The sequence below is a fragment of the Cucurbita pepo genome, chromosome LG06, assembly GCF_002806865.2.
Source record: "Cucurbita pepo subsp. pepo cultivar mu-cu-16 chromosome LG06, ASM280686v2, whole genome shotgun sequence".
Taxonomy (NCBI): Eukaryota; Viridiplantae; Streptophyta; class Magnoliopsida; order Cucurbitales; family Cucurbitaceae; genus Cucurbita; species Cucurbita pepo.
The window spans coordinates 9,168,080-9,179,377 of NC_036643.1; the positions used below are offsets into that span (position 1 = coordinate 9,168,080).

An 11,298-nucleotide genomic window follows, 5' to 3' on the forward strand; every position below is an offset into this window, starting at 1 on the left:
CCTAGATACTAAAATCAAGTGGGTCCAATCTGATTGGGGTGGGGAATATCAGAAAATTCATAACACATTTTTTCGTTCCCTTGGAATTGGTCATCGTGTTTCGTGCCCTCACACACATCAACAAAATGAGTCTGCTGAACGCAAGCATCGTCATATTGTTGAAACTGGCCTAGCCCTTCTAGCTCATGCTCATGTACCTATTAAATTTTGGGACGACGCGTTTCTTACAGCCACATATCTCATCAATCGTCTTCCTACTCGTGTCATCGATAAAAAATGCCCCTTAGAGCTTCTTTTTCATACCCCACCAAATTACTCCTTATTAAAAAATTTTGGGTGTGCTTGTTGGCCTCATCTTCGTCCTTATAACAAACAAAAGCTCTCTTTTCGATCAAAGGAATGTGTCTTTCTAGGCTACAGTTCTTCACATAAAGGGTATAAGTGTCTTGACACCGATTCTGGTCGTGTCTATATGTCTAGAGATGTCATATTTGATGAAAATGTTTTTCCATTCAAGAGAGCCTCACCTAATTCTTCCCCAATCATGCAGTCGACGCATAATGCCCCTGATTTGTGCACCTTGCATTTGGGTAATAGCAGTACTAATTTGGAGAATGATCACATGCATATGTCTGGGCCTACTAACTCTTTGGATGCAGAAAATTTGGTGTCTACATCAGCTTCGGAATTGCCGCAACAATCCTCCGCGTCGCTGCCATGCGAATCGGCGTTGGTTGTTCCGCCAATGATTGAGGCCTCGGCTCCTCCGCCAGCAGATGATATTGCGCAATGCCCGGTCGAATCCTCGGCCGCTGGTCAACCAACTGCTGTAGCATCGGTTGCTCCCCTCGCAACGGCTGATACGGCCGTCCCCTCAAATGTGGATCCTGCACCTACTACTCATCCGTATGGTACTCGATTGAAGCACAATATCAAGAAACCCAAGGTGCGTATAGATGGAACAGTAACATATCTTGTAGCTCGGTCTTCTGCCTCTGAACCTACTTCACATATTACTGCTATGGAGCATCCCCTCTGGCGTCAGGCAATGAATGATGAATTTCAGGCACTTCAAAAAAATAAGACATGGCACTTAGTTCCTCCTCGTGCTGGTCTTAACGTTATTGATTGCAAATGGGTTTTCAAACTCAAGCAAAAGCCAGATGGCTCTATTGATCTCTACAAAGCACGCCTGGTTGCTAAAGGTTTTAAACAGCAGTATGGCGTTGATTATGATGATACCTTTAGTCCAGTTGTTAAGCCCACTACCATTCGGCTCTTATTATCTCTTGCTATTTCTCGTGGTTGGGCTATTCGGCAGATTGATATTCAAAATGCTTTTCTTCATGGCCTTCTTAATGAAGATGTTTATATGAAGCAGCCCCCTGGATTTGTGGATTCTCAACACCCTGGTTATCTCTGCAAGCTGGATAAGTCGCTTTATGGCCTTAAACAAGCTCCGCGTGCCTGGTTTTCTCGCCTTAGCTCCAAACTATTACAGCTGGATTTTACACCTTCAAAGGCTGATGTCTCTCTTTTTATTTTTAACAAAACGGGCATTCAGATGTATATCCTCATCTACGTTGATGATATTATTATCATCAGCTCATCTTCTACGGCTACTGAGAAACTTCTTACACAGCTTCAGGATGATTTTGCCGTCAAGGATCTTGGTATTTTGAGTTATTTTCTTGGGATTGAGGTCCGCCATACTTCTAGTGGACTTATTCTGACACAACATAAATACATTCGAGATTTATTAGCCAGAACCAATATGCTCACCTCCAAAGGTGTGCCCACACCTATGCTTCCCAGTGAGAAGTTGTTATTGAATGGTGGTGAAAAGCTCTCACCTGAGGATACTACTCGCTATCGAAGTGTCGTTGGTGCTCTCCAATATTTGTCTCTGACACGTCCTGATATATCCTTCTGTGTCAACAGAGTGTGTCAGTTCATGTCCTCTCCGACTTCTATACATTGGGCGGCAGTCAAACGAATTCTCCGTTATCTACATGACACTATTGATATGGGTTTGTGTCTTACAAAGTCCAGCACTGATTTGTTGAGTGCCTTTTCAGATGCTGATTGGGCTGGGAATCCTGATGATCGTCGAAGCACTGGAGGCTATGTGATCTTCTTTGGTGGCAATCTTATCTCTTGGAGTTCGAGGAAACAATCGACAGTTTCTCGTTCTAGTACGGAAGCCGAATATAAGGCGGTTGCTGATGCCACTGCCGAATTAATTTGGATCCAAGTCCTCTTGCGTGAGCTCGGGATCTCGCAAGCGCGAGCGCCTAGCCTATGGTGTGACAACATTGGTGCCACCTACCTATCCGCCAATCCAATCTTTCATCGACGGACGAAGCATGTTGAGGTTGATTATCACTTCGTTCGTGAACGAGTATCGACTCGTCAGCTTGATGTTCGACTCATATCTTCCAAGGATCAGCTCGCCGATATCATGACAAAGCCACTGCCAGCTCCTTCTTTTAGCTATTTTAGGCGCAATCTGAACTTAGTAGTACATCGTCCAGATTGAGGGGGGTGTTAAACCTAAAATAGATCATAACTGTATATACTAAAATAGTCTAAGATTTACTGGTTGTTATGATTTGAAGGGTTTGTTACCAAATCTATGATTTTATGGTTTGTTACCAAATCATAGATTTGGAATGTAATCTTCATTATACGCATCTATAAATACATGAGGTCGTGACCCATATAGGTCATCGTGCCATTCAATCTAACAAGAGCAATATCTACTAGCGGTGGGTTTAGGTCGTTACAGTTACTACTTGTACCAACAAAGTGCACTTTTCTTTTTGGTGGCTCAATCACAGAAACTCAATGGTTAAGTGTGCTTTCTTGGAGCAAATCTATATTGGATGACCTGTTAGAAATTTTTCTAGAACTCACGTGAGTGAAGACAAAACATGTTGAAAGGACTTGTTGTAAAAGGATCCCAAGTAAGGACAAAAGACTTGAAAGGACTGGTTGTAAAAGGATCCCAAGTAAGGACAAAAGACTTCAAGCACGTGACTTGATCCATTTGTCAAATGATTGGAAATGAAAAAAAAAAGAAAAGTAAATATAAAGTGCAAAAATATCATTTTTCTAATTTTAAAGGAATTTCTCATATTTTTAATTTCTTATCGAGAAGGAATTTGAAGATAGTTAGTAATGAAAACGGTTTTAATTTTTGTTCATAAAAAATAATAAGTGACAAAATACTAAAATACCCCTGAAGTTCAAGTTATTTACGGATTTGTCCGGCCATTAAAAACCTACAACTAGATACGACCAACTTCACATAATAAATCGAATTTCAAAATTCAACCATTGAATCGAGCTAAAATTTCAGCATGTTCAATTCTAAAGTTGGCGACGTCCTCGTCGGAGTAGATTTTTTTGACAAACATTCTAGAAATTTTAAGTTCAAAATTAATTCGGTTCTAGATGATTCAAGGTCGATTAAAGTTTCAAAACTATAAATATGAAGTTCTCGGCTTTCATTTAGAACAAGAATCAAGTCTTGAGGATTCCTCAAACCCGAGTTATAAGCAATTCATGTATGGGTATTCCTTCCTCAAATTTTGAAAATTTTGAGGGTTACGATTAACCATTTTCCTTCGAACCAACTTCTACACATTCTAAATGAGCTCCCCAACAAGTTTGATGAAGGGTACGAGAACTGAAAGAGAACCCATTCTCCAAATTCTTGTTCTCATGGCCGACGGGTAAAGAATGTGTGAAAATCCAATTGAAGTCTACAAGTAATGTCGTCCCTCCGAACAAGTTTTAGTCTATTTTTGGGCACTTAGGGAATAAGTTTCATGAAACCAGAAAGAGTAAAGACCTCATAATCGAGGGGAATCGAGAAAAAAACAAAAAAAAAAAAAAACTTATCAATTCTGTTTTTATGGATTTGGAAAAAAATCCATATTCATCAACCACGATTCATTAAGCTTCAATCCAAAGATACCACGAGTTTTGTGGGGATGAGAGGAGAAGAAACCATGAAGATGTTGAAACCCGAAGCTCTATCTTTCGTGAGGATGCGAGGAGAATAATTCTAAAGAAGATTAGTCATCAACCTAAGTAGTAGTCTTCTACCGGGTTGTCAACAATTCACGTGTCTTGCTAATTCAGATTAAAATATCGTGTGTCCTTTTAATTTTCTCACATTTGTCGGGTAACAAGAAGGAGCTAGTCGAGTACGAAAGCAGATATGGAGCAAGTGTCATACAGAGCAATTCCAATTTTTCAACTATTTAATATTTTAAGTTATTTCTTTTAACCGAGCACAATGTATTCAAACTGACCCTTGTTTTGGATTTGTAAATAAAATATGTTTATGTTTTTTAAAATGTAATTTTTTTCACCGTTTTCGTATATGTTTTCAAGTTTTTACTAAGCAACAACACCAAAATTGGGTCATGACACCTTGTTTAAGGATACTGAAAAATTCTTCTGAACGCTCGCCTGAGCTATTTTAGGACTTCGTAAAGGGACAGATCACTATCTTGAACATCTCTCTTATGCTATCTGAAGATAGGTTGAACGGTTAACTAAGTCAATCTTACCAAAAGCACCTTTAATCGTAAACTAGTCATCTTTTTGTTAATGTGTTTGCTACAATGTTAAACGTCATAGTCATTTGTATGAATAGATACTTCAAGCTTTTATGGTTAGTAAATACTTGTATCTTCTCTCCATACAAATAGTGCTACCAAATTTTCAGAGTGACGTAAGAAATTTTCGAGCATGTTGTTAAACCTTTCAGTTTGGGGATGATAACTCGAAGAGATGTTTAGGCTCGACCCCAATAGTTTGAATAAGTCAATCCAAAAGATCCCTATGAATCTCGCATCACAATCACTGATAATTCTCGTGGGATGCCCCACAACTTGACAACATGTCGAAAGTCATGTATAGGATAGTTAGGCTCATGTTCTTTTAACTCTCAAGAGTCATAGGTTATGACCTTGTCGTTTTGTACCACCACACAAACCAAGCATCACTATAGATTACAAAAGTATGAGTTGTTCGACACTGTGGGTACTTGTACAGTCACTAGCTTCTCTTTGAGCACAATAAAGCTCTTTTCACATGGTGACGTCCATATAAAGGGTTTGCCCTTCTTGGTTACTGTGTTAATGGCGGTGAAATTTTGGACAAATCTCGAACAAAGCAACGATAGTATCCCACCAACCCTAAGAAATTTCTGACTTCAATGACTATGGTCGGGTGGAGCCATTTTATGATAGCTTCTAAATTCATTAGGTATACGATGTGCCTAAGGAAGACACTTCCTAGAGCAAAAATTCACATTTGAAGAACTTGATATACACCTTCTTAAAGTGATTTTCATGCCATGATTTTTTCTTGGAATATATTAGTATATTGTCGATAAAAATGATCATGAATATGTTGAGAAAATCTTTGAATACTTGGTTCATTAAGTCCATGAAGGCTGCAAAGGCATTGGTTAGACCGAATGACATAATTGTAAATTTGTAATGGTTGTAATAGTTCATAAATGTAGTTTCCGGTATGTCCTCTTCCTTGATTCTAAGTTGGTGGTATCTTGACCTCATACCTATCTTTGAAAACACGGGACGCCCTTCAAAGTTTGTCAAATAGGTTATCTCTACTCGATAAGGGGTGCTTGTTCTTAATCACGACTTTGTTAAGCTCCTGATAGTCTATACATAACTACATATATCCATCATTTTTCTTGACGAACAATATTGGAGCTCTCCATGGTGACACACTAGGTTTGTCAAACTCCTTTTTCAAGCAACTCCTGTAACTGCTCCTTACGTTCTTTAAGTTCTGAAAGAGCCATTTTGTAAGATCATAGGAGATTGGTGTAGTTATGGGTTCTAACTCGATCCCAAAGTTTGTCTCCCTTATCGAGGGTAGACCTGGTAACTCTTCCGAAAATACATCACAAATACTATGAGAACTTGTTTCGAGGATATATCTCTTTTTTGTCTTAAGCTATCTCTCCATGGGATTAGCTCCTAGACCACTCCCTTCCCGGATCAGCATCTAGTTAGTACTTGAAAAACATGTGAAAAATGCAATTAGTATAAAATACTCCATAAGTTACCTACTTCTAGACTCTATATCGTATTGATTGTTGACACTATGGTACTATACTCTAAATCTATCTATAAAATATAATCATTGATTCTATTATGACTTATGAATACTTGGAAAGTTTGTTCGCCTCGCCCTAATAATCACTTGGGTGGCCCCTCATCCTAGAATAGGTTTAAGGAGAGTGGATCCCATCCGGCCATCACTTCCACGCCACACAAATTTTGTTATAATCATAAAATACTCCCTTGAAAGACCTATTAGGTCACATAGTTAGTTATAAATATGAACACGAGGATATACCTGAGTCCAGGATTTGGAATCCAAATTTGGCCTAGGTAGCTTCGACATTTCCATGGGTCCTCTGTGACATAACATGAGTTTGACATCATGGACATCCCACCAAGGTGAAGAAAGACGTGAGAACATGACGTTGTAGATATGGGAGGTCAAAGGTAACTTAGTGCAATAAGTGAGACTCATTTAACGACCATAGAGCATATGTCTTAAGAACATAAATTCATGTTTTTAGCCCTGAGGGTCAATCATAAAAGGCTTAAGCACAACCTAAGCATAAAATACCTCATAAGATTCATAAGCCATAACTCAAACATTCATATCAACAATCATACCAAATTATCAAAAAAAAAATCATGCATGAGTAGTCATAGCATCATAACAAAGTGTTTTGTAAAGTTTTAGGTCGATCATAATTCTTCCAAACCATAGAACGTGCATTAGGGGGGTATTACTGTCATTTTCACCCTGATTGTTGGTATAAGTCTTAAACTCGTTCCTATGACCTTAAAATCATACATAACTCATTCATGGTGAATGTATAGAATCGTCATCCTCTGATTTGTGATTCTGCTTTCTCTTTGTACAATCTGTTCGAATGTGACTTTTTTCTCCACAACTCCAACACTTTACGTTTGGTTTGTTTGAAGATTTTCCTCGGTTCCTTGATTTTGATCGTCTATTGTTTGGGCCCTTCGATTTGCTTCTTCCCCTTCGATTAACACTGAGAGCATTGCTTGATGAATCTTCGATTTTTTGTTTGTGAATACTTTCGCTGAGAACTACATCTCGAGTTTCATCGAACTTCAGTTTATCAAATCCTCGTGAACTGCTGATTGCAGCAACAACAGTATCCCACGACTCGGGTAAAGATGACACCAAAATAAATGCTTTAATTTCATCCTCGAAATTAATTTCTACCGAACTCTGTTGGCTTACAATCATATTGAATTCGTTTATATGATCAGCAACAGATCCACCTTCAGACATTTGTAGATTGAACAATCTTCGCATCAAATTCACCTTGTTCATAGCCAACGGTTTCTCGTACATATTCAACAACGCCTTCAACAGATCTGACGTTGTCTTCTCCTTGATAATATTGAACGTCACGTGTTTGGACAGCATCAACTAGATGAACCCTAAGGCCTGACGATCCTTGAGCTTCTACTGCTCCGTGGTCATAGTATCTAGCTTCACCCCCACTAGGGGTTCATGAAAACCTTTCTAGTACAGACAATCTTCAACCTACATCTTCCATAAACAAAAATCAGATCCAAAATTTCCATCTTCACAAATCGTGGTGAACTTCACCTCACTCTGATACCAGTTGTTAGGATCGCACAACAACGCACAAACTCGACCAACATGAACACAAAAAACAAGAGAGAGAAAATTCAAGAAAGAATATTGGCTAAAGGTTTTATTGATGACTTCATGTATGTATAACAACAGAGAATATAGATAAGGAATGAAAATACATCTTGAGAGCACTATGCGTATATATATGGTTTCCGTTTACTAAATATAGTTTTAACATATTTAACCTACTCTCTATATTCTACCAAATCTTTACGAAATATCTACCATATATATCGATATTTACCAAGTAGGGTGGAGTCGAGCTAGCCCAGATATAGTCTTTCAATTCCTTTCTGATAAACAATACTTACTCCTCATAACGAAAAAAAAATCTCGATTTATTTACAAACAGGTATCGTGTGTACTAATTGATCAGATGCGACCGACACCTGTTGACAGATGATCTATCGTATCTATTTCTATCACATCTAGATAGTCATCAGCTCCTATTTCAACAACCCCCCCCCCCCCCCCCCCCCCNCCCCCCCAAAAAAAAATCCTTTTGGTATATTTTTAAATTGAAAATAGATAGTAGTTCTTATTGGAATAGTATATAGTCTTCTCCTTGATAATATTGAACGTCATGTGTTTGGACAGCATCAACTAGATGAACCTTAAGGCTTAGCGATCCTTGAGCTTCTACTACTCCATGGTCATAGTATCCGGCTTCACCCCAACAGGGGTTTGTGAAGACCTTTCTGGTACAGACAATCTTCAACCTGCATCTTCCAGAAACTAAAATCGGATCCATCAAACTTTTTAATTCCAATCTTTGAAATTTTCATCTTCACAAATCGTGGTGAATTTCGCCTCACTTTGATACCAGTTGTTAGGATCCCACACCAACGCACAAACTCCATCAAGATGAACACAAACAACAAGAGAGAGAAAATTCAAGGAGGAATATTGATGACTTCATGTATGTACACCAACACAGAATACAGAGAATGAATAAAAATATATTTTGAGAGCACTGATGTAATGGGTATATATGGTTTCGGTTTACTACATATACATTTAACATATTTAACCTACTCTATATATTCTACAGAATATATCTCTACTAAATCTTTACGAAATATCTCGATCTTTACCCAATATCTATCATATCTATTTCTATCCGATCTAGATTGTCATCAGCTCCTATTTCAAAAAAAAAAAAAAAAAAAAAAAAAAAAAAAAAAAAAANAGTCGGCCATCCAATCCAATCCAATCCCAAACCCACATGACCGACTTAAAAAGAAAGTAAAACAAAAATAAAGAACTCTTCTCCCTTAATACCTTTATTCCTTTTTCATGTGTCCATCCCCCCATGAATACCCTAGAGGTGTGAACCCAAGCTCCACTTCAAGAATATTAGCGGCCATACCCTGTTGGCGCCAAGCCCCCTTCTCCACTATTCCTATGCCGGCCACGCACGTTCTTCAAATTACATATAAATTATGAACACCCTTTTATCCAATCCCTTCAAATTAAGACTTTTGCCCTTGATTTCATGTGCTTTCTCAAGGTGGCGAACCACGGCGGCGGCGACAATGGCGGCGGAGATGACCCGGAGGTTATGTTTTCGTCCGAGGGGGAGTTAATGGCAATGGTGTCGGCTTTGACTCATGTCATTTCGGGTGGCGCTCCTCGTGCTTCTGGGGTTGGTTGTTCGTCTCGTTCGGATGCTCTTGCGACAGTGGTGGTGGCGACGACGATGGCGACTGGGTGCTCTAGGAAAAGAGAGAGGGAAGATGAAGGTGGGATTGTGAAGTTTAGAGCAATTCAGAGTTATTCCATGCCCTCTCCGGCAATTTGTGAGTTTCTAATTCTCGTCGAAACATTTTTAAATCTAACCCAATTTTTAGATTTATTAATTTTTTTTTCTTAAATAATGAACTGGGTCCGGTTAACTGGGCTCGAGACATTTTTAGATCTAACCCAATTGGTAGAATTATTAATTTTTTTCTTAAATAATGAACTGGGTCAGGTTAGATAGGATTTACACGTGGTTCGAATTATAAATTATTAAACAATGAATGGGTTTAGTTGGTCGAGTTGAGACATCTTTGAGACTCGACCAAATGGTTCAAATTTTATAATCTTTTAACAAAACCATGTTGGGTTGGGTAAAAATGTCCTTTCGACCCAACCCAGTTGTTGGAATGGTAAATTTTAACCCAATCATAAATTTTTTGAGTTAGGTTGGTTGTAATATCCGTTTTAAAATAATTTTTTAACAAAAAATAAAATTATATATTTACTTATTTTTAAAGGGTAATCCAATTTTAATATATATTTTGAAAAATTATCTTTCTTACAAAAAATAATAATAATAATAATAATAATAATAAATTAAATTAAATTAAATTAAAATAAAAAAGTTATTTTTAATTTTTTTAAAGAATAAATAATCAAATAAAATTAAAAACTTAATTTTAATATATATTTTTGTAAATACCTTCTAAATAATTAAAAATTATTTTTAAGAATATTTGAAAAATAGATAATTAAAATAAATTGAATAAATAAACAATAATAATAAATAATTATGAAATTAAAAAATAAATCTTTATAAAATTTTAAGGAAAACAAAATTAGAATTAATTTAATTTATAATATAATTTTCTAATTCATAAAAAAAATTAGAATTAATTGAATTTGTAAATCTTGTGGGCTAGTAAAAGAGGAGGGAGGTTCAAGTTCGAGGAACACCATCCACGCCGCCACAGCTACGGCGGCGACAACGACGGCGGAATTTCCCGGCAAAGAGATAACAAGAACAAGATACAGAGGAGTAAGACAGAGGCCATGGGGAAAATGGGCTGCCGAAATTCGTGACCCTCAGAAGGCCGCTCGAGTCTGGCTCGGCACTTTCGACACTGCCGAGGCTGCCGCCCGAGCCTACGACAGCGCCGCCTTACGCTTCCGTGGCAGCAAAGCTAAGCTCAATTTCCCTGAATTTGTCACTACCCTTCCACTGTCTTCGCCGCCGACCCCAAATTTAGCCCCGTCTCCGGTGGTGCGGCCGCCGGTTTTCCCATTTGATTCAGACTATTTGCAGTATTCTCATTTGATTCAGAATTCCGGCGAAAATTCCGGCCAGCCGGCGGCGACGTTCGACAGGGTGCTCTGTAATTCGCCATTTGTGAATCCAAATTCTTTGATTTCTTCTTCGGGTACTTCTTCTGGTGCTTTGAATTTTGATTTGCCGTTTGCTCAGCAGCAGATTGCATATTTCCGGCCGCCGGAAAATCAGAGCCACGGCGGCGGGGATTCTTCAATGCCGCCGCCAACGGAATTCGGCTATCGTCCTCCCGCTACCGGTTGACGGTTTGTGATTGGACAGCTGAAATCTTTTAGCGGCCACGGGAACTGCCACGCAGATATTTAATATTTTCAAGATAAAAAATAAAAAAAATACAAATGTTACTATTAATTTTTTTTTTTTTTTTAATTTCTTGTAGATTTATTTTCTTGTTGTTTTTAAGGTTGTTAACTACCATATGTTGTAGAAAGAAAAAGATGAAATAGTAATTCATTACAACAAAA

The 11,298-nt window shown here is 38.0% G+C and overlaps 1 protein-coding gene across 1 annotated transcript; it reads left to right on the forward strand.

The window, feature by feature from the left end:
* The first annotated feature begins 9,259 nt into the window (after positions 1-9,259).
* Positions 9,260-11,298, forward strand: LOC111797348 (ethylene-responsive transcription factor ERF110-like). Its single transcript, XM_023680335.1, has 2 exons — positions 9,260-9,563; positions 10,428-11,298. Exons 1-2 carry the CDS (start codon positions 9,260-9,262, stop codon positions 11,075-11,077), a joined length of 954 nt encoding a protein of 317 aa, XP_023536103.1. The 3' UTR covers positions 11,078-11,298.